Source organism: Phyllostomus hastatus, unplaced genomic scaffold, assembly GCF_019186645.2.
Source record: "Phyllostomus hastatus isolate PE091 unplaced genomic scaffold, TTU_PhHast_1.1 phas_scaffold_501, whole genome shotgun sequence".
NCBI classification, from domain to species: domain Eukaryota; kingdom Metazoa; phylum Chordata; class Mammalia; order Chiroptera; family Phyllostomidae; genus Phyllostomus; species Phyllostomus hastatus.
The window spans coordinates 53,257,846-53,280,763 of NW_025334033.1; the positions used below are offsets into that span (position 1 = coordinate 53,257,846).

At 47.3% G+C, this 22,918-nt stretch overlaps 1 protein-coding gene across 2 annotated transcripts in view; it reads left to right on the top strand.

The window, feature by feature from the left end:
* Positions 1 to 2,145: 2,145 nt before the first annotated feature.
* The window catches only part of ADCK1 (aarF domain containing kinase 1), a 108,941-nt gene continuing 88,168 nt past the window's right edge, over positions 2,146 to 22,918 (top strand). For both annotated transcript variants that reach the window (XM_045822739.1, XM_045822740.1), the window contains exons 1-3: positions 2,146 to 2,234; positions 9,574 to 9,719; positions 12,224 to 12,307. In XM_045822739.1, the coding sequence (XP_045678695.1) occupies positions 9,585 to 9,719; positions 12,224 to 12,307 (219 nt within the window). In that variant the 5' untranslated portion in view covers positions 2,146 to 2,234; positions 9,574 to 9,584. The remainder of the gene's footprint in view (positions 2,235 to 9,573; positions 9,720 to 12,223; positions 12,308 to 22,918) is intronic.

Sequence of the window (22,918 nt, forward strand, 5' to 3'; positions counted from 1 at the left end):
GACTAAACAAGTAGACCAATGAATCTGCACCAAATTTTGCATTGAGCTCGAACATTCCTCCGTGGAAACTAATTGGATAATTCAGAAGGCTTTTGGGGACAATGCAGTGAGTGCGGTACAAATAAAAGTGTTGTACAAATGCTTCCAAGATTGGCAGCTTCATCACAACAACATGCCCACTCATGCATCATGTCTCATGCAGAGTTTTTGGCAAAACATCAAATCACCTAGGTGACTCAGCCCCGCTACAGCCCCAATTTGGCTCCCTGAGACTTCTGGTTTTTCCCAAAACTAAAACCACTTCTGAAAGGGAGGAGATTACAGACTGTGGGTGAGATTCAGGAAAATATAATGGGGCAGCTGAGGGAGATTTCAACAAAGGATTTTGCAGAATGTTTTGAACAGTGGAAGAGACACTGGGAGGACTGTGTGAGGTCCCAAGGTGCCTAGTTTGAAGGGGACTGAGGTGCCATTGTCCTATACACAATGTTTGTTGTATCTTCACCAGTAAATGTTTCTATTTTTCATATTATATGGCTAGGTACTTTCTGGACAGACCTCATATACTGAACAGGTTATCTTCCTCCACTGCTCTGTAATGCCAACTCTGTCGTATCAAGATTCCAAACATGGGAGGACCTGTTCCTGGGCTCTTTAGGCTGTTTCATTTTCCCCTTCTGCCTATCCTTATACTAATGCCACATGTCTTAATTTTTATAGTTTTATAATAAATGGCTATATATGAAAGGGTATGTCCTTGAAACATGTTACTCTTCCTCAAGAGTATTTTGGCTATGCTTTGCCCTTTGTTTTGACGTGTAAATTTTAGATTACTTTGTGAATGTCCAGAAAAAGTCCTGTTGGAAATTTAATTGCATTGAATCGATAGATGAGTTCCACCCCCAATTCTGTCCCCGCCGAAAGTAGCTCAAGAGATATTTGTAGAATGCATGAACATCTGATGAATGTCTCTAAAGTACATCTCATGAACAAACATTCGATAGCAGTCAGTGAATGAATAAATGGGGCCAGTGATAATTAAGATGAATCAGCACATTCTTACTATTTAGCAGCTGCAAGTAAATTGCAAATAAATTTTTTCCTCACCTATTTGTTTTAATACTTTATTTAAAATACATGACCTGTTACAGAGGGTATATGAAAACTTACGTTAATCAATGAAATAAACTTCTTGATTAAACAACATATAATGAACAATGCTTCCCTGAATTAGGGAACAGGATGTATGCCTTAAAACAAAGGCTGGGTCTTGGCTGGGTTGCTCAGTTGGTTGGAGTGTGGTCCTGTACACCAGAAGGTTGCAGGTTTGATTACCAGTCAGGGCACATATGTAGGTTGTGGGTTTGCTACCTGGTCAGAGCATGTATGGAAGGTAACTGATCAATATTTCTCTGCCACATAGATGTTTCTCTGTCTCTACCTCTAAAAATCATTAAAAACATATCCTCAGGTGAGGATAAAAAAAAGGCCTGGGGTTGTCAGGCCTGCCATTAAATGCTAACAGACTTTTGCACATGTTACAGGAACTGGCTTCTGAAAAGTAGGCTGACTCCAGCAACTGGTGTTCTCACTCTGGCAGACTTGCTGACTCTCAACCATAAAAAGGGGACCTCTGCTTGATTAGTTTGGAGATAACCATCGGAATGGACTATGTCAGCTTACACTAGAGACCTTTCAACCTTCCTCCCACAATCTTTGTTCTGCTTTCCCTCTCCCTCCTGATAAAAACCTTAGCCTGCACTGAGATGTTAAGATGGGCTTGGCGGCACTTGAATAAACCGCTTTCCTTCTCCCCAGCACCTGTCTCACGAGATTGGCTTTCGTTGAGGAAGGCAGCTGAACCTGCCTTTGGTTAGAAACCCACAACTCTATCCTCTACTGAACACTTTCCTAATTGGAAAGCCTTTTGAAAAACAAATCGTCAGGAAGATTCTGTGTCCGCAACCCCGGGAAAGAAGCAAGGCCATCTGATAGGTAAAGTACCTGTGATCCCTCTGCCTCCCCATGTTCTGCGTTCAGGCGGGACCTCGTGGTTCTTTGTCCGGGGGTCCCTACCGCTTAGGGAACCAAAAGAACTACAAGTCCCAGCAGGCCGCGCGGCGCCCCGGCCTAACCAAACGGAATCAGGGGGTGGAGGAGAGCGACACTGCCTGAAAACTCCCCGTTACCAGCGGCGGCGGGAGGCCGGGCACAGAAGCTGGGTTTCCCTCAGGGTGAGTAGGGTGGCCACTCTGAGGCGGGAGCAGATCTGGGGCCGCCAGGGTCTCATGGCGCATGGAACGCGGGGCAGCCAGTGTGGAAGCTCCGGGCGCCACCCCTGCTTGGGCTACTGCAGCCACCTCGGGAGCCGGGAGGAGACCCCAGTCAATGACCTTGTCACCCTGGGCATTGGCGCTTGGCTCAGGTGACTGAAAGTGCCCTGCCTTCTCTGCAGCGACTCTGCTGCCTGACGTACCAGTGGGCTGAAGTGTGGACTGGTTGTTTCGGTGGCCCAGTCTTGCGTGTAGGCAGAGCTGAGCTACAGGAGGGCGGCAGGTGGCTCACCCAGACATCCTCAACCCCAGATAGTCTGTGAGCTCCAGGACTCAGGCAGCTGGGGCAGGAGCGTGACCTGAACAAGAGCAGCGGCAACGCAGAAACCTCGATCCTTCTAGCAGCTGGACGTGCGCCATTTGCCAGAGCGCTCCTTACTTCCATCACCTTACCGAGCCCTGTGCTTTCGTCTTTTGGCCGCACAATGAATGAGTGCCCACGACAGCCAGTGTCTGGAGAGCAGCCTTTGAAAGACACCTAATACAGCTCTCTCCCCAGCTTAAGTGGCATTTACTTTCTACTGACAAGGAAGTCATTCAATTCAACGAGTATTTATTGATTACTTTCACGTTGCTTGACACTTCGTGGGTGCTCCAGAAATACTTGCCCAGTTGAAAGTGAACTAGAGTTTATCTGTGCCTTCACACGTTTTCTCTAAGCATTTTCTCATTGCAGTGGTTCTCACATGTAGCATGTATCGCAATCACTCAGAGGGCTGTTACAACACAGTCCTGGACCCTGTCCCCAAAGTTTCTGATTCAGTGTCTGGGCCTGGAGCAAGAATTTGCATCCTTTAGAAGGTGGGGTGTTGCTGGTCGGGGGACTTATTTTTGAGTTCTACTGTTGTATAGTAAAACATTCTATGACCTTAAAGCTCCAACTCTTTACACTTGGTTATGGGCTTTTTCCATCCTTGTTTGCTGGTTTGATTTTGTAATTATAGTAAACACATGAGTGTTACTTTGTACACTGTTAATCCCCCCACATTACTTTACAGACAAATTTTAATATAGCTTATACTTCCTGGAATACATCATATTTTATCTTATTGTGTCATAACTGGCTTGGCTAGTTCTCAGCAGCCCTTAAGGATGCAAGGTTTGACCTCTGCTCAGAGAGTTTGCCTTTCATTTCTTTCTGATAGACACATTTTCTTGTCATATAGGGGACCTATAAGAGAAGAATAGTGCTTGATTAAGGCACCCATTCCTTCCCTCTCCCATCCCCCTCAACTTACCGATTTCCCTCCTGGGTTTAGATTTTCACACCAGAGGGACTCCTGTGGCCCACCTCAGGGCCCAGCAAGCCACTTGTTTACCTTTACCCTGTGCTCTCTTGGTTGGAAAGACACACCTCTATTCAAGTTCAGGCTCCAACCCTCACTAACTTTTCTGCTGGGTTTCTTACCTTTTCTAAAACTCAACTTCCTTATCTGTAGAATGGGGCTCTAATAGTGTACACGTCAGAATGTATTGTGCAAGCTGTGTGAGGTGTTTAGGCGCTTGGCAGTCCACCTCTCCTGTTGGAAGCTCACGCACTTAACCTCCTGCTGGCTCTTGGCACTTGGTTTGCCACTGTTCTCCCTGAGCCCCTCTTTCCCAGAATGGAGACTTTTTATTCCTTGTCTGGGTGAGATTTATTTTCACTGTCTACTCTGGGACCTTGGCATCGGTCAGGGATTCCTTTATTTCCTCATTATTGATTCAGCCACTTTCTGGGCATCAAACACTAGGAAGGGGAGGGTGGCCGCATTGGAACTGCATCACTCTCGGGCAGGGCAGATTGTAAACCTGCTCAGGCCAACTAGAAGGTCCCTGGGCATTGATTCAGCATCTCTCCAGACTGGAGACACGATGGTACTATCATCTTGTTTGCTTTTTTATCCATGACAGGAACCAGGTTTCCCTGAAAACCTGATTACTTCAAAGGTATGACTGGGTCTTTTCCAGCCTTGGGAGCAGCCCAGAAAAAAATAATGCTCATTTGTCTAATACTCTGTCTAGGAAATGGGAGGAGGCTGTGGTCCTTTTACAGGATTAAAGCAATGAAAGCCCTAAATGCCTTTCCTTTGGCTATTCTCACCTGTGCACCAGGCAGAGCAAGGTGATTCCCGGCCTATTGTCCCTGAATGTGGCCTGGGGAGGAGGTTGGGGATGGATGATAACTGAAAAGGTCTAGCCACTCACTGGCCCATGAATTGGAAGTGTTTGGTTCCCCATTTAGTTCTGTCCAGGGGATGGATATTTTATTTGACCGTCAACTTCCATTTGTAGAACTTTGCAGACTTTTGCTGTTGCCTCATTTCATCCCCCGCTGGCGTGTTCCCTAATGGTCCGACGAGACGGATTCCATTCTTATCATAGATTTGACACAACACAGCTCTCCTTAATGTTTCAAAGAATCAGTTGTTTCTGGTGAGGTGATGTGGTTGCTCTGGTGACAGGGTGTTGATTTCCAGGCCTCCCAGCAGCATCTCCCACATGCCTGGCATTGTTTGGGTGCCGCAAGTAGAGGGTCAGAAATCATATTCCCTGCCCACGGTGATTGATGCAGGTAACCTGGGAACAGTGTTAAGAACGCTGGTGAACGGAGGTGTGCGAATGCCTGTCAAGGAGGTCATGTGCCTTAAAGAAAGGGGCCCAAGCTCTCACTCCACCATTGAGTAGCTGTCACGTGGGGCAAATCACACACCCTCTGTGCTCCTGGGATTGCTCACTTATACCTGGGCTGATGATAACATTTATCTCGTCCTGCTCGCTTGTGCGGAATACCTAATGAGATAAGCAGTACAAAGGGCTTTGGAGAGGTTAGTTATTGCTGATATTATCTTATGATTAGGTTTAGGGTCTTGGTGGCATCAGAACACCCCCCCGCCCAAGTGTGTGCTTATGATGACAGGAAACTCAGGTGAAAGTCAAAAAGGCAAGTAAACAAGAGGGCAGGTGATTCATTAGTAAAGGGTTTAATAATAAAAGGTGTTTTTCATAGACAGACATATTTCACGGCTGACAGGGTCTTTTAAAATACCCTGAAGGAAGCAGCTCATTTGCATGTTAAAGACTCACTGACACCTTATGGAAAACTCCAGCTCCAGTCTATTTAGACACAGTTTGGCTCCTATATCATCTGTTTTATGTTTTTCAATTTCCACCTCTTTTATTATTGAGGACATTTGCATGAAAACCAGGTCTTGGGAGTTGTGTCTGCTTCACCGCTTCCCCACCTGGAGGTTGTCTCAAGGCTAGGGGTGGCCTCATCGCCTACAGGGACAGACTACAGGGATAGACGTGGAGGACAGTGAACTAAGAGATGGGATTCAGAGGAGGCAAGGGCTGGGATCTGGTGCTGGGAGTGGCCAGAGGAGGATGGCTATCCAATTGTCAGCCTTGCTCTAGGATTCTCAGCTGGGGACCCACGTTGTTCCTGCCTCTGCCCAGGCTCATGGGGTATAGTTTATTCATTCATCGATATATTCATCCAGTAAATACTTTTGGAGCACCTACTGTGAGCCAAGCCATGGTTTGGCAAACTAGAGCTTGAGCACCAAATCTGGTCCCACCCATTACTTATCTTCTAGACTGCTTTTGGCTTTGAGCTATAATGCAGAGTTGAATTGGTGTGACATTATAGCCTGCAAAGCCAGAAATATTTAGTATGCATTATGGCCCTTTAGAGATGTAGTTTGTTGACTCCTGTCCTAGGCAGGAAGAACAGAAAGTACAAAGGCTCCGAGGCCAGGAGGTGCCTGGCATGTTTGAGGAAAAGCAAGGAGGTTAGGGCCATTGGAGTGCAGTGAGCAAGGGGGAAGGGGGGAGGGGCTGAGACCCTGGAGGGAATTGGGCAGTTAGGTCAGGTCGGACTGTGTAAGTCATGCCAAGGCCTCAGCTCTTCATCTGAGGGAGGTGAGAGCCATTGGAGAGTTGAGAGCAGAGGAATGCACAGTTGGCCTTAAGTTTCCATGCTTAGAATGGACTGGGAAAAAACAGACTCACTTATTCAGTCAGTCATGTATTTTTATTAGCAGACTTACTTATTAGCAAATTGTACCCTTTGCATCTGGTGGAAGAGGCAGATATAGGACCAGATACTTAGAGATAAAAGCAGTGCGTGATACGACCAGAGAGGAAGGAACAATGAATTCTGACTGGCTTCCTAAAGGCTTCATTGAGGGATGATGGGGGATTGAGTGTGGAGGGATATTTTGGGAGATGACGTTGGAAGGGTGGGTTGGGCAGAGGATGTGGTGGGGGCCCTGAAGGCTGTGCTAGAGAATCTGGACTTTTTGGTAGGTGAAGGGGAGGTAGGAGTGAGGCGAATGTTACTTGTAGGTTAGGATGGTGATAACTCAGGTGGCAAGGTGAAGGTTAGTTGGGATGTGGGAAAGAGTTTGTAATGGGGAATGGTTGAGTGGTTCAGGCAGGATGTGATGGCCTTCTCCTCCTCCTTTACTAATTGTACAACGTTGTGCCAAATCCTGGACCCTGAGGTGCAAGGAATTCTTGTATGTAAGTTCTTCAGATTTTCAGAGAAGAAATGAAGTTTAAAAAAATAACAGTAAGGAAGTCACATTACTGAGAGTGTTAGGCGTTACGTTAAAGCAGCATCTCACAATGCTAATTCTCACAGTGACCCTGTGAGGTAGATACTGTCAAGAGCTCCATTTTGTATTGGTTTGGCAAAAATGTCCATTACACTTTTTCTGTGAAGTACACACATTTTTCATTTTCACCAATAACTTAACTGATTTGTATATTTTGAGTATGTCAGCTATCTACCTTTGTTGGCTTCTGGTGGGTAGAGGCCAGGAGTGCTGCTGAACATCTTCCAATGCATGAGACAGCCCCACAGCAAAGAGTTATTTGGCCAAAATGTCAGTAGTACCAAGAAACTTCAGGAACCACTTTTGACATGTTCGATCAGTCACAGCACCTTCTCCATACACTGCACTAGTCTCTTTTTGCATTTTGGTTGTGTTTTTACCTTTCTTGAAATAATAAAGCATAATCCACTGAACCTGGCTGGCGTAGCTCAGTGGATTGAGTACGGGCTACGAACCAAAGCATCGTAGGTTCGATTCCCAGCCAGGGTACATGCCTGGGTTGCAGGCCACAGTCCCCAGCAACCGCACTTTGATGCTTCTCTCTCTCTCTCTTTCTCCCTCCCTTCCCTCTCTAAAAGTAAATAAATAAAATCTTTAAAAAATTATAAAAAAAGCATAATACGCTGAAAATGGCGTGTATGTATGTTCTTCCATCTTCAATATTAAAATGGCTGCACAAAAATTCACCAATTTTGATGTTTTTTAAAAATGAATGCTGATATGACAGCTGTCAAAATCTAACAAAATTGTTTTGAATGAAGTTCAAGGTAACTAAACATTGTCGTCTTGAACTACTAGGGCATCGTATGGAAAAAACGTAACGGACCTTTTGGCCAACCCAATAGATGATTACGTGGAGGTCCCAAGAGCCTGTGACCTGCTCGAGGTCACACAGCTGGTGAGCAGTAGAGCCAGGACTCTTTCTGGCTCATACTGCATTCCTTTTTTTTTTTTTAGGGGATCAATTCCCTTTTTCTTTAAAAAAAATCCTTACCTCAGGATATGTTTACTGATTTTAGAGAGAGGAGAGAGGAGGAAGGGAGGAAGAGAGAGAGAGACAAAGAGAGAAACATTGATTGCTTGCTTCCCATACACGCCATGACTGGGGATTGAACCTGTGACCTAGGTATGTGCCCTGACTGGGGATCGAACCTGTAACCTTTTGGCATATGGGACAATGCTCCAACCAACTGAACCACTTGGCCAGGTCTCATACTACGTTCTTAACATGGACTTTTCTGCAGGCCCCACAAGGAAGGTGCCTGGATCACCTCTTATGGACCTTTTCGTACTGATGATCTTGAACAAGGACGGTGTGAAAGGAGCTGAGGGCACTCCATGCTTCCAGATCTGATTGGGAATCTGTGCTTTGGAAGATACAAGGTGGAGGGTGACCTGAGCATGCCACCCTATTGGATAGAAAACACTGTAGACTGAGGGTGTAGAGATCACAGTGAAAGGGTGGGATTAGCTGGGGGCCTGCTGGGCTGTCAGAAGTGGGGCCCACAGAAGTCTGCTGGGAGCTGACAGGCAGGGGAGCAGTGGGATCCTTTGCCACAGCCTGGCATTGGGTGAAGACACAACAACAGCAGTGGTGGTAATAGCGGTGGTCACTCTGTTCCTACTGTGCAGGTGGCACCTTACCAAACATTGTGCACGATTTCTTCATTCCTCAACACCTGTCAGATAGACACAACTGTTATCATCCCCGTTTTACAAACAAAGTCACAGCATTCAGAGAGCACAGGTTGCCCCTGCTTTCCCAGAGAGTGACTGTGTGGCCGCTTGGTGAACTGAGGCAGATCCAAGCAGGGTGGGAAAAGGCATCAGGCAGGCAGGAGCCCACTGGGTCCCACTGACCATGGGTGTGGGTTCGGTTACACAGATCCAGTCGATAGGTGGATACTGAGAACCTAAAGGTAAAGCACCCTGCAGTGCTGTGGGGGCTGTCACGGTGTTTGCAGTCTAAGAGTCCACAGTCTAGACAAGGGCAAGTCTATTCTAAGCAAAAATCAGCCAAACATGGAGGGCTTACCTGGTTGCTGCTGACCAGCTGCCATTTTGGCTGTGGCCTGACCCCTTCTGACCTGGGCATAGGGGGCTAATGACACCTGCGTGTGCTTGGTGGTATCATGAGTCACAAGCACTGATTGTTGACCCGCTCCGCTGCTTTTCCTACCTAAAACAGCATCCCTTGTCACACATTCATACCTTTCCTCTTACCCTCTTTGGTTTTCTTCTCAGCACTTAATACCAGCTGGCATTCTCATAAATTACGTCTGTTTGCCTATGATTTGTCATCCTTTCTGAGTCTAAGTGCCTCACGGGCAAGAACTTGGTCTGTTTTGTTCCCTTTGTCCCAGTACCCAGAGCAGTGCTTGGTGCTGCTCAGGAAGAATGAGATTTTAAGTTGGCTTGTGCTGGGTACTGTGCTAAGTCTTTTATACGCATGATCTCATTTTATCCCAGTGACTTTTGAGTTGGGCATGCTTCCGTTTTACAAATGAGGAAACTGAGGTGCAATGAGAGTAAGGAAATGACCCAAGGCCATACAACCTATTAAGTGGCAGAGCCTGGATTTGAACCCTGGTGTGCCTATGAAACTCGACTGTTCCTCTTTCTCTACTTTCCTTCTGCAGGGTCTGGGGACATGGCCCGAAGGGCTCTCAAGCTCGCTTCATGGACCAGCATGGCGCTTGCTGCCTCTGGCTTCTACCTCTACAGTAACAAGTACTTGGACCCTAATGACTTCGGCGCTGTCAGGGTGGGCAGAGCAGTTGCTACGGTAGGTTTTTTTTTTTTTTTCATTTGGGGCTGGAGAGGAACTCCAGATTACATACAGGTGTTCTTGCATGTAGCAGATGGACATGCCAGTCACACATGTGTGGAGATACATGTGTACCCTTACATGTGCAAAGCTCCTGCTACACAGTTGCACAGGCATGGCTGTCTACCCTCACGTACTGATCAGTATTCCTGTATGCACAACCTCTGCCGTCCTATAGTTAGAGAGTGGGATTGCACAGGATCTCTGCTTTCTTTTTTATTTTTTATTTTATTTATTTATTTATTTATTTATTTTTAAGATTTTATTTATTTATTTTTAGAGAGGGAAGGGAGGGAGAAAGAGAGAGAGAGAGAAACATCAATGTGCGGTTGCTGGGGGTCATGGCCTGCAACCCAGGCATGTGCCCTGACTGGGAATCGAACCTGCGACACTTTGGTTCACAGCCCGAGCTCAATCCATTGAGCTACACCAGCCAAGTATTTTTTATTTTTTTTAAAAGAGTTTATTTATTTATTTTTAGAGAGAGGAGGGAGAATGAGAGGGAGAGAAACATTGATGTTTGAGAGAAACTTCAATCAGTTCCCTTTTGCATGTTCCAAACTGGGGACCTGGCCAGCAACCCAGGCATGCGCTCTGAACAGGAGGAATCGAACTGGTGACCCTTCAGTTTGTGGGTCAACGTCCAACCCACTGATCTATACCAGTCAGAGCTGGGTCTCTGCTTTAAAGGCTTCACATTTTAAGTTCCATGTCTTATTTTAGTCACAGATTCAGAGGGTGGTGCTCCTCAGCAAATACCTGGAAAGAAGACTTTGCTGCTTTGACTAAATTCTGCCAGAAAACTTGGTGTCTCCCTTTCTCTCTCAGCTGGTGTGAGTGGTTCCTGCTGTGGGCTCCTACCCAGAGCATCTAGGCCTCGGAGGACTTTGGGGATCCCCTCCCATCCCCGAACTGACAGAGAATCTGAGTTGACTATGTGACCATTGAGGGTTTTCTCCAGTGGCTCAGGCACGCCATTCTGGTGTGATCATGTCCTCTTTGTGGGAAGCTTTCCCAGATGGGCCTATTTAATTGTCCCCTTTGCTTGTGGGTGGATCACCACGGGCCTCGTGCCTCTCTCCTCCTCTCTGTGCTGCAGGATGAACTCATCCTTTCTCCCCTCTGGTGAAGTATATTCTGGTGCACGGTCTGTCCCACTTGTTGTCCAACCACTTCCTTACCACTTGGTGTTGTCAAGCCATCTCCCTGGCCTGGCTCCGAGGGGAGGCCACTGTGGTGCCTGCCCTCTAGGGGGCGCTGAGGCAGAGAATTAAGACGGACAATAGATAAGCAGGCTGTGGACGATGAAATGATTTCCATGTTTACTGAGTGCCTTTTTGGGTCTAAAACTGTCTTATATGCTTTGAGGAGTGAAAACAACCTGTTCCACCTAAACACAGCTTTGAAGGAGCTTCTGGTTGAGAAGTGCTCATGGGAATGGGCCGGAAAACAATCTAAATCTATGTATGGGCTCGAGTTGGGTGACTCAGATGACCACTGCTGTGGGTGGGACCTCAGACACAGGAGTGAGCCCTTGGCCTGGGAGTCAGGATGAGTGCAGGGGGCGGGAGGAGCAGGGTTTGATGGAACCCTGAGGACTGGAATAGTTGGAAAAAGTGGTGGAAAGTTTTTACCAGGGCTTTATAAGTTAGCCACGAGGCTGTGCATTCTTTGAAGGACATGGTTGTGACCTTGACCATCCTTCTGCACTGCTTAATGACCCGGTCTTGCTCGTGAATGGTATTCAACAAGTACGTGTCAAGTGAACTAAAGCTTTGGAGGTGTAAAGGAACAAACTCCTCTCAATATTGGCTTTGTAAGACCCTTAATTTCTAGGGTCCTCAGTTGCTCAGTTCTAAAAGGGAAGGTTTGGGCTAGGCAATCCCCAAAGTCCTCCTCCCTGCCTCAGATATCTGGCAGTGTGTAATCTGAGTCACCAGGAGTTTTGGCCAGGGAACCGAGAATAAAAACTTGTGCTATTAGAGCAAGCATAAATGTAAAATGATGTTTACTTGTGATACAGAGAGGTGGGATAAGTTTATCCAACAGCACTCATTCAACCAGCATTTGTTGAGCATTTACTAATGTGATGTGAATAAACAGGAAGGACAAGGCCCTGTGCCTATGGAGGTGAAATTCTAGCAGAAGGGAGAGAGTCCACATACGAGGAAACAAATGAGCATGGTACTTTGGGGTGGTGGTTTGTTATGCTAGACAACTGAGAGTTCCTGGTGGGTGGGGCAACTTTAGATGGGAACTCTGCTGAAGCGGTACTTGTGCCCAGCTCTGAATGACAGGAAGCAGCCATCCAGGCTAAGAGCTGGGGGCAGAGCATCTTAGGGGTGGGACTGCCCATTCCCCCAGAAGTACCCACCCATGTCGGGGCCTTCCGCTTTAGTTCTTTGGCAGAGGAGTGATGTTTGGTGTCTGGGCACTAAGTGTTCCCCTTCCTTGGTTCTCAGACAGCTGTCATCAGTTACGACTATCTCACCTCCTTGAGGAGTGTCCCCTATGGCTCAGAGGAGTACTCGCAGCTTCAGTCCGAGGTAAGAGACCCATGGGATCCATCTGAGAGGCAGGCCAGGACTGAGTAAGTCCTGAGGTGGCTGCAGAGCCGGCACACTTCCCGTGTGCAGCTGGAGGTGGGCTGGGGACAGTGTGGGGATTGAGGGTGGGGACCGGGGAGGAAGGAGGGAAGGGCCACCTTGTTGGAGGTGCTTTAGCGCCCATGGGCTCGGCAGGCAGGCTGACGTCAAGCTGGATCCTGTGGTACCAAGGCCATGAACTGCAAGGTGCTGTTGGGGAGACTCCTGTGCGTTTCTGGGGAGCGCCAGTGTCTGGGATGACTCAGGAGGGATGAGGGCTCTGTTCCTGAGATAACTCAGCTGGCTTCCAAACTGCTTTGTCAGGCAGAGCCCAACTGGAAGAGGTTAATTGCTTTTCCGTCCTCTGGAGGCTACGCGGGGGCCTCTTGCAGGCCTCGGAGCGGAGCTGTTGACCCCACATGCTCTGTCCTCACTCGGAATAGGGTGGCTGACTTTGATGCTGTGACGAGATTTCCCAGAGAGTTAGGGCATCAAGCAAGAGGGCAATTTTTGTTGATGCAAGTCGAGTTTGGGGTCAAATGTAGATACTTTTGGTTCCTCCAGAGAGAGGTTTGTGATAGATTTGTGTGTCTTTGCTCAGCCTGGAATGCCCTTCGCCTCTTAGAAAATTCCAAGTCGTCCTTCCACACTCAGCCCAAACACCCCCCTTCTCAATCATCCTTGGTGGGTGGAATAATTAAATTTTAAAATTTTATTTATACTTTTCATTATGGACATTTTAGTCATCCATGGGAGTAGAGAGAATAGTATAACAAACCCCTACAAAACTGTTAGCCAGCTTCAGAAATTATCAATGTTTTGCCAATCTTGTCTCATCCACTCCCCCCTTTATTTACTTATTCTCTTGTTCATACTCATTCATTCATTCATTATTATTATTTGCTTAAATATTTAAAAGCAAATTTCAAGCTTTGTATTATTTCATGTGTAAATACTTTAGTATGTGTTTGTAATAGATAAGGACTTTAAAAAAACTTAACTACAATACCAGGATGATACCTAACAAGATTAATAAAAAATTAATAATATTCCTTGGTATCTTCTCATAGTCCACATTTAAATCTCCCTTGTTTTACAAAAATGTATTTTTGAAGTTGGTTTGTTCAATTATGGATCCAAGCAATGTACATGCAGGGTCCCGCAGAAGCAAGGCCTGCGTGAGTGTGGTTGGTAGTAATAATATGGGTGTAATAATTTATAGTTTTAATTTGAACATTTTGCCCAAAATGTCATATAGTATGCTTGAATGTGATATTGTCATGTTATAGAATTACATGCTTATGGTTTTGTAATAGTGGCATTATTTGTGCCAGACCCTGTATGTTGCATTTGGTTGATGTTTCCTAAATCTTTCCGTGCCCCTCCTCTTTTTTTTTTACATTTTTTTGAGCTATGGCTTACTGAAGGGACCAGATACTTTATTCTATAGAATTTTCCACATTCAGGGTCTGGCTGGTTGCATCCTCAAAGTGTCATTTAATAGGAAATAGATTTACATGGTACACAATTCAAAATCTATAATATTTGAACATATAAAATGATTCTCTTATTCCTGTTCCTCAGGTACCCACTTTTCCTGCCAGGCAATCATAATTTCCTGTGTATTATTTCAGAGATAGATTCCTATTTGAATTTAATCACTCTTATCTTCTTTATTCCTGCCACAAATGATAGTTGGTTACATGTGTTTCTGTTTAGATTATAGATTCTGTTAGATCAGGGATTAGGTCTTTCTTTTTTACATCTTCTACCTCTAGTGATGATGCCCGGGGCTGAGTTGATTTAAGATCTGTTTCAATGCCAGGCTGTACCCTGCTAGCTCCTTGCCTCAGGTGAGGTCCCAGAAAGAGAGTAAAGCTTGGAATCAGAAGACCTGAGTTTGTGACTCAGCTTTGGGGAGGTCATTTAACCCTTTGCAGCCTCCATTTTCCTTGTCTATAGACTGGAAATGGTAATGCCACTTACTAAGGATTATTTTGTGAAGTGTACATGTAAAGCAGGTGTCAAAAATAAGCCAGATGTCTACTAAAAGGTGTGCTCCATGAGCACAGGGAGTTGGTCCGCGTTGTGTATGGCCATGTCTGAAGCCTGGACAGTACCCAGGTTCGTTGAATGAATGAATGAAATGTGAGTTTGTCTTGGCAGATCTCACAGTCTGTGAGATTTAATGCCTCCCCGCTTTTCTCTGCCCTCCTTTGTCCATCTAACTAGTGCTGTGGGCCCTGGAACCCACCAGAGCGACATTCTGCAGAGAGGTCCAGGCCGGAGCACAGGGGCAGAGCAGGCAGGGGGACGGGTGCTGTGGAGACAGTCACCCTTCGTGTGCAAGTCATCTGAAAGGCAGTGGTGCCACAGCCCCTGGAGGAGTTGGCAGCTTTGGGGGACGAGTAAGGGAAGTGCAGCCTAGCGTTTGAAAAGAGGGCAGCATGTGGTAGTCGGCATCAGATAACAGGGGTGCAGGCTTGTCCCAGACTGGTGCCTTGGAAGGAGGAGCTAGCTGGCGCCAAAGAGAATAAGTAAATACTGCAGGAGTGTGTTCTTCCATCAGAACACTTATCTGTTATCATCCAGGTGACTGATAAAGGAATGAGTGAAGGGTAAAACATAATTACCTCACCTGTCAAGCAAGCGTCCCCAGGTCCCAGAGTATGCCAGGGCCAGGAGATGAGCTTGGCAGGCAGTGACTTCGAGAAGCACATTCAAGGTTGGTGCCCAGCTGGCTTGCATCTCAGTGAGTCGGCTCCGCATCAGGAGGGGGTGGGAGCCGATGTGAAGGAGTGTTGTCTAGGGGTGCAGTGGCACTTTGCTAGGCAGCTGAGGGTGTGGGGCGGGGCCCAGGTGCTTTGGAGATCCCTGGTGCTCAGGATGCTTAAAAACAGACAACGTGTGTGAACTAGTCTGTCCACAGGGCAGAAAGAAGTCCTGGCTGAGGCAGACATCCACTCAGTGGGCTGGAGGGTGTAGCACTGAGTTCATTTTGACCGAGGGGTTGGGGGATAGTGGACATATGTTAATCCTACAGCTCAGGAACCGTTCTCATCGAGAAGCAGCATCCAAACTTTCTTTTGGGGAACCGCTCATATCTCACCCCACCCTCAGCTCCAAGGGTGGGCATGTGACTTATTCAGGCCCATTCCTCTGGCCCTAGAGATGGATTCAGGGAGGTCACCCTTGCCAGGCCGGTCAGTGAGCATCAGCTCCAGAACTTTGGGGGGTGTCCCCCACAGGACACTGTCTTTTCTGCTGGTTTGGCTGAGAGTAGAGGATGTTGGTTTAGGGCTGCTGGCAGCCATCTTGCCACCATGAGGGGAAAGCCCATCTGTGAATGGAGCCCGTATTGTGGAGCAGTGTGTCCTTTGGGTCTCTAGATCTAGCCAAGGCTGACACTAGACCACCACCAGACCTTTCAGTTGTGTGTGTCAGGAAATTCTCTTTTTGCTTAGGATGATTTGAGGTCAGTTTTATATTACTTGCAACCAAATGTGTCCTGATACACTGGGGAATCTTGGAAAACCAAGCTGGATCTTGAAGTACAATCAGGGTTTTGAAAGGTCACAGAAGGACTGGTAACTCAAAGGAAGAAATGAAATTCAGACATTCTGAGGCCTGAACCAGGTGAGGAGAGGTTTGGATGGTGCTGGGAAGAATTCAAGCCATTTTGGACCTAGGTAGCATTGGAGCCATTTGGATGGTGCTGGGAACAGATGGAGCCATTTTGGCTCCCGGTCCACCATGGAGCACCTCCACTTCCCGATCTGTGAAGTGGGGGCAGTGGTCTTTGCCCGGGCTGAACTTGTAAGAACAGAGATGAGAAGCTTGACTTAATTAAACACTGGCTTATTTAAGTCAGCCAGAGAGGCAGCTCAGAAGCACAGGGTTTGCCTTGCTGGCTCCTTATCATTTCAACGAACATGTTTATGATTTCTGTTTTCCTTATCTCTACATCTATTAATTGGAATTCTTCTAGAAGGAAGAGGTATACCTTCTCCTTCAGTTCTTTATGGAGTTATTTTTATCACTATGAACTCATGGATATTTATTTTATCTATGAGTCGCAACCCAAAACAGTTATTATTCATCTTGCTGCTTCAATATTTCAAACTTTGGCCATTGGGAGCTCCTTCAGGTTGTTTCCTGTGTTTTTTTTCTTTTTTTTTTTTTTGATATTCCTCATCATTTTTTCAACACTATCTTAACTGTTTAGTACCACAAGATGCCCCAGGCTCTTCTTACATTTTCTTTGCCCCAGCCTTGTAATCAATCACTTCTCCTTTTATTGGAGAATGATATTTATAAACCAAGATGTAGATGCATATTGCTTTGTTTTTGGCCTCTCCCAAGAGACAGGGCCAGGAAATATATATGTATACTTATTCTTGCACACACACATCTACCTGTCCATCCATCCGTCCACCCTCCCACCGACTTACGCATCCAGCCATGAAAAACCATGAGTTCGTGCTGATGCCTTCAATTTCAGTCTAACATCACAGGGTTCATTTAGCCTTCTCCCTGTCTTACATGTAACTTACTGCTCGGACAGTGAGACACCTGCCTCTTATTATCTACAATGTATTAACTTCTTTGTTCAACCCTATTGTATCCCAATGTAGTTAAGACCCCCCAAGGTACACAGAAGCAGGGACAGTGGCCTAAGGTGGGTGATTGAATTCAGTAAGGGGTTTTTGAGTGGGGCTTGGAAAGGCAGGTAAGATTGAAACCTTTAGCATAGGGGACAAGATGATTTTGGTGGAGGGGTAAAATTTTGGAGACCATCCTTAAGAAACGGATCAGTGTTTGGAGACTAGAGTAAGGGTGAGTGAAGGAACATACTGGCACATACAATTAGAGCTAGGTCACAGAGAGACCAAATGCCAAGTTTTATACCATAAGGAACCATGGAAAGTTCTAGCAGGTGTGTCCATCCCACTGCCCATGCGGCTGCATGGGGCTCAGGATAGCTAAGAATGCGGCCCAACACAAAATCATAAATTTACTTAAAACCTTGTTTTTTTGCTCATCAGTTTTCGTTAGTGTTTGTGTATTTAATGTGTGGCCCAAGACAACTCTTCTTCCACTGTGGCCCAGGATGGCAAAAGGTTGTACAACCCCGTTGGCAAGGTTTAATTAAGCCCTAAGTGAATGAGAATGCTTAGTTATCAGTTACTGAATATTTTTTGTTTTTACTCTGTGCCAGACAGTGAGTAGAAGAGTAAGCCTGAGAGAGTGATTACACGTGCCTTTTCCTTTCTTTCTTTTTTTTTAAAGATTTATTTATTTATTTATTTTTAGAGAGGGAAGGGAGGGAGAAGGAGAGAGAGAGAAACATCAATGTGCAGTTTCTGGGGGTCATGGCCTGCAACCCAGGCATGTGCCCTGACTGGGAATCGAACCTGCGACACTTTGGTTTGCAGCCCACGCTCAATCCACTGAGCTATGCCAGCCAGGGCCTTTTTCTTTCTTAATCGCAGTTCTAATATAGGAGGGGACCTTGGTTGCTGCTTGACCGGGAAGCCTTTTAGCAGAATTCAATTTCTTGTTACCAACTAGGTCACGAAGCTGCTGTGGTATCACATGCTTTAGGTCAGCAGTATGTGCGTGCCATATTAGTTTCTATAGTACTTAATGTTTGGGCTTGAGGAGGTAGTGATTAATGTTCTTTTCCCCCTTGCCTGAGGAGCAGAACCAAGGAGTTGCAGGACCCTGCCGGGTAGAGATCAAACTGTCAGCCTTACTACTGATAAATACTGGGCTGGAGCATGTGGGTCTGTGCACAAGTGGGCTTGTTGAACTTCACCCCTAGATTAGCTAGGCTTACCTACCAGGCACAGACGTGGCAGGACAAGCCTCTCGGGTATGCCTGCCTCCTAGGTCAGGGAGGAGCTGAATACCAATGCTCTGCAGGTATGTGCTGCAGATCCCAATGGGGAAGGAGAGAGGAGAAGAGAAGCAGACCATGCTGTGTTTCTTCTCCCAACTCAGCAGCTGCAATTCCCCTTGCCACACACAGTGAGGGGCAGGGCAGGGAGAGGCCTTGCACCTCTCTTGGGGCTCCCTCCACGTGCTTGCGTGAAACCTAGGGATAGGAGCTACCCCTGCAATGTCTACCTTAAGAAGAGCAGGTAGTTTTCAATTTTATGCAAGAACGTTCTGTGCCTACTAAATTTAGCTGACCTTTACACCTGACCTTGTTTAAGGACACAGGTGCTCTGGGCCTGAGTAGGGGATCGCAATTTCAGCATTACTGAAGTTTGCATTGAGAGGGAGGGTCATATGCTGTCAACCTTAGAACCATGGCATATAGTAGGGTGTTCTGGGGGGAAAGGGACTCAATTTCTGACCAGTGGATATTGGTCAGAGGCGTAGAGTAAGGGGCTAGGGTGGGGTGATGACTCTATTTATATAATAATTATTCCATTGAACTTGAGAAAGACATCTTCGGCATCAGCTAGCTCCGTTTCTAATGTACAGATGCAGAACTGGGGGTCTAGAAGTGTGATATGATTTGTTTAGGCCCACACAGGTTTGTGGCAGGTCATGGACTTGGTCTTGGACATCCAGGTCTTGCCGAATCTCATATTGTTTGCATTTTATACTTGGTTGTCTCCATTACTCACTCCAGCTGAAGCACTGAGCCTGTGGTGCTGCCTGGGGTGGGCTTGGGAAACAAGGAGAGGAGGAAGGACAATAGAGCCTCCTCCCTGGGATTTCTTTACTCATTCACTCAATCTGCCTAACAGTTAATTCAACAAATATTTGGAATTTGCGCTCCTCAGTGTGGGGGGCGGGGGTGGATGTAGTCCTTCTAAAGGAATTGGTAGTGACCAGAGGGGAGAGGGGAGGGAATTTCAGGGGAAGGGGAGAAGGGTTTAAGGAACTAGTATAAAGGACACATGGACAATAACAAGGGGGGGGCATGGAGACGGGAGGGAGGTGGGGAGGGTTGGGATATGGGTAAAGGGCAGAAAACTATACTTGAACAACAATTAAGATAAAAAAATAAAGGAATTGGTAGGCACTAGCTCTGTGCTTTGGGAAAGCGGTTCCACTCTTAAGCTACAGAACAACTGCCAGTTTGGAGGATAACCATACTATCAGCTTAGTGAAGGTATGGGAATTCAACAGGCAGTTTACAGATCTTTTTGCCCTGCAAGGGGACCTGTAGCGGTGGCTGCCTCTTTAGGGATATTCTCTGAAACCTGGGGACTGTCCTGGCCAAGCCCGGACATGGTCTCCACCATTCTTTCATCTATTTTAACCCACATTAACTGAGGCTGCTGTGTGCCAGGTCCTGTGTGAGGCTCAGGCTCAGAGGGTATAAAGGAAAATCAGAGGTGTCCTCTGTCCTCCAGTGGATCGCAGTCTAGTGGTGTGAAATCACCAGTTGCAGAAGGATCCCTTTGTCTTCATTTCAGCGCTGGCCCCAGACAGTGCTAACTCCCAGCCATGAGGAATGGGGGCAGGAGCCCTGCACAAGAGGGGCTTGTAACTCAGCCTGGGGGTGGGGGCGCATGCCCAGGAAGGCCTCCTCCAGAGCGGTGGTGTCTCACTGTGCCACAGCTCTTTTGCATGCACGGTGTCTGTCAGCCTGGGGTGGAAGCTTTTCAGTGAGCCTCCGTGCACTCTGTCCCTCTTTTGCTGGCCATCGTGGAACATTTGCCGGAGAGTGTTCTTTCTGCACAGAGGAGGAGGGAAATTGAATCCTTGCCCTCTTGGTGACTGGCTTTTTCAGAGTTTGTGATAATTTTTGCAGGAGCATGAGCTGCATTTAATTTGCTCTGGTTGGGTTATCTAAGGACCAGGCTCCTGGAACAGGGAGTGTGCGGTGGAATCCAGCACCTCCTTTTTAGTGTTCAGTGTACCCAAACCTCTCCGAGCACTGCATCGCAAACCTGCGCAACTTTCTGCAGTGGCCCTGACCCCAAAGCCCTCTTATTTGGGGATAGTTCTGTAGGAGTGGGCTCTTGAGCCTTGGTATGATCTGGGGAGAGACTGGGGGGTTCACTCCCATCAGTGGGGAGCCTGGAGGAAAATTTGACATGGCTGCAGCTTCCCTTGGAGACGGGGCTCACTGTGCAGTTCTCAGGCAGACCACACAAAGCCCTCGGTTGCTCTAGACTCACCAGCGACCTATGGGCCATGGCCAATAACAATGTCCCATCTTGCCGTGTCTGCATACCTCTTGTCTTTTTAAAAACGTGTGAAATATATAAGACCTAAGAAAAGGTATAAAAATTAATTTAGTGATTACCCTTGTACTCACTGGCCTAGTTCAAATTGTAGACCCCCTGGTGCTTCTTCCCTGACTTCAACCTTCCTCCTACTTAAACAGACGTGAGCACAAGCTTGCCTTCCTTTCCATGCACTTCCTTATAACCAACCATTCCTGTGTTTGCATGGCATTTTCCATTCTGTTGACTTTTTCCATTACTTGGTTTTGTTCTAGGGAAAAATATCTGTGAAATTACAGATTTGATAGGGTAACTCTCTCTTTTTGGGGGACCTAATACTTATGCAAATACACATTCTGGGTACCACCCAAAATTGCCTCTTGTACCAGATTTTTGAACACCATCACCGGTGCTGGTCACACTTTGAGAAGCTCAGGCTGCACTGTCTATAGTAGATGCTGGGCCAAACTCTGGCTTGCAGCAACTGTTGCCTCGATCTTTCCCCTGCTGGGTCTAGCTACTCTCTTTCCAGCTCTTCTCCACCCCCAGCTCACCCCGTTTATCTCCTGGGGCTGCTTCAGGTTTGAAGCTCCTTGATGGGATGATGTCTGCTGCTGCTGCTGCTGCTGCTCGGAGGCAGTGATCTCTCTCCAAAGGCCACAGCTGAAATGAAACAAAATAAGCCCCTGGGTTTCCAGTGATGGGGGGGCCGTTGCTGTGTGAGGGGCGTCTCTCTCTCCTGACCAACATGAGCACCACATCAGCCAATTCCTTGTTTGCGTGCTTCTGCAGCTCCTTGGCCTACACGAGCTGCCTGGACACGCAGCGTTGGCTTCCTCCTGCCGCAGAGCTGCTGTCCACCTGCCCTGCCACCTGGTTCTTGTGTGGCAGGTGGAGGAGGGCAGAGCACCCTGCTCCCCACAGACAGTACTGTGTTGAGGTACTCCACTAACCTGCACCCAGTGGGGCAACAGCTGGAGAAACCTCCAGCTGCTGCCTGTTTCTACCCATCTCACACCCGTCCCAGGCTAACCACAGCTGGGCTTCTCACTGCTGATTACTTTTCCCTCTGAAAAGCTCCCAAGTGGTTTCCGCCTCTGCCGAGGGTAGTGAAGGGAAGTGGGACGAAGCTATGTGATGATGGGTTCAGGGTAGGCATTAGCTGGTACTTCCTTACCGCTAAGGCAGCTTATAGTACTGGAGTGGATTACCAAAGACTGTTGTGAGATCTGTATCTGGAAGGTCAGCGTTCCAGAAACAGGAGTGATTCGGTCTGCCTGTCTGTCATGGAGGGGAGTGTGACAGCTCACGGGTGGTTCCCAAACTTCAGGCGTTTAGAGTCTCCTGGGGAACCTTATAAAGTGCAGCTTCCTAGACCGTACACTCTACAGATTTGTTTCCGTGATCTCAGAGCGAGGCCTAGAAAGCCATGTTTTTAATGGGTTCCTGGGTAGGCGTCCGATGCTAAGAACAAGAGTTACACTGACTGAACACTAAGGGACAGGTGCTGTGCTGAGTTCTCTCTCCATTACCTTCTTTAACTTCATAACAACCCTATGAGGCAGATACTATTGTTTCATCCCTATTTCACAGATGAAGAAACTGAGGCAGCTTGATTAAGTGGCTTGTTTAAGGGCCCACAGCTGATAATTAGGGGTATGAATTTCCTGTGACTGCTGTAACAGATAAACACAAATTAGGTGGCCAGTGACAACAGAAATTTATTCTCTTACAGTTCAGGAGACTAGACGTTGAAAACCAAGGTGCCAAAGGGCCATGCTCCTTCTGGAGGCTCTAGGGAGGGATCCGTCTGGCCACGTCTGGCTTCTTCTGATGGCTCCAGGCACCCCTGTGGCTGCATCATCCCAACCTCTGCTCGATCTTCCCTTCTCTTTCTTCTAAGGACACTTGTCATTGGTTTTAGGGCCTGCCTGGGCAATCCAGGATGATCCCTTCTCAAGATTCTAAACAAGGCCACAATCGCAGGTTCTGAGGGCTAGGACATGGCAATATCTTTTGGGGTGCCACCACTCAACCCACTGTGGGGTCTTGGATTTATCCCAGATAGTGTGGCTCCTGAGCTTGTGCCTTTAACTGCTTGACGCCGTGGCCCGCTCATCTAGAAGGGCTGAGCTCCTGGGGGTTCCTCTAGGCCAGCAGTCCAGGTGCGGACTTCCTCGCTGTCTCGGGGAGTTTGAACCATTTGCTAAGCCTCGAGAAACCACTGTTGTCCGCCAGCTCTCTCTCTCCTGCCCCCTCAGCCCTCTGCAGTTTCTCTGGAAACCCTTTGAACTCCAAAAATTTCACACGGCTCACTGTGCTCAGAAGGTCAGGCCGCAGGGGCTGTGAGGCTACATCCGGACTGGCTTGGCTGAGCTGC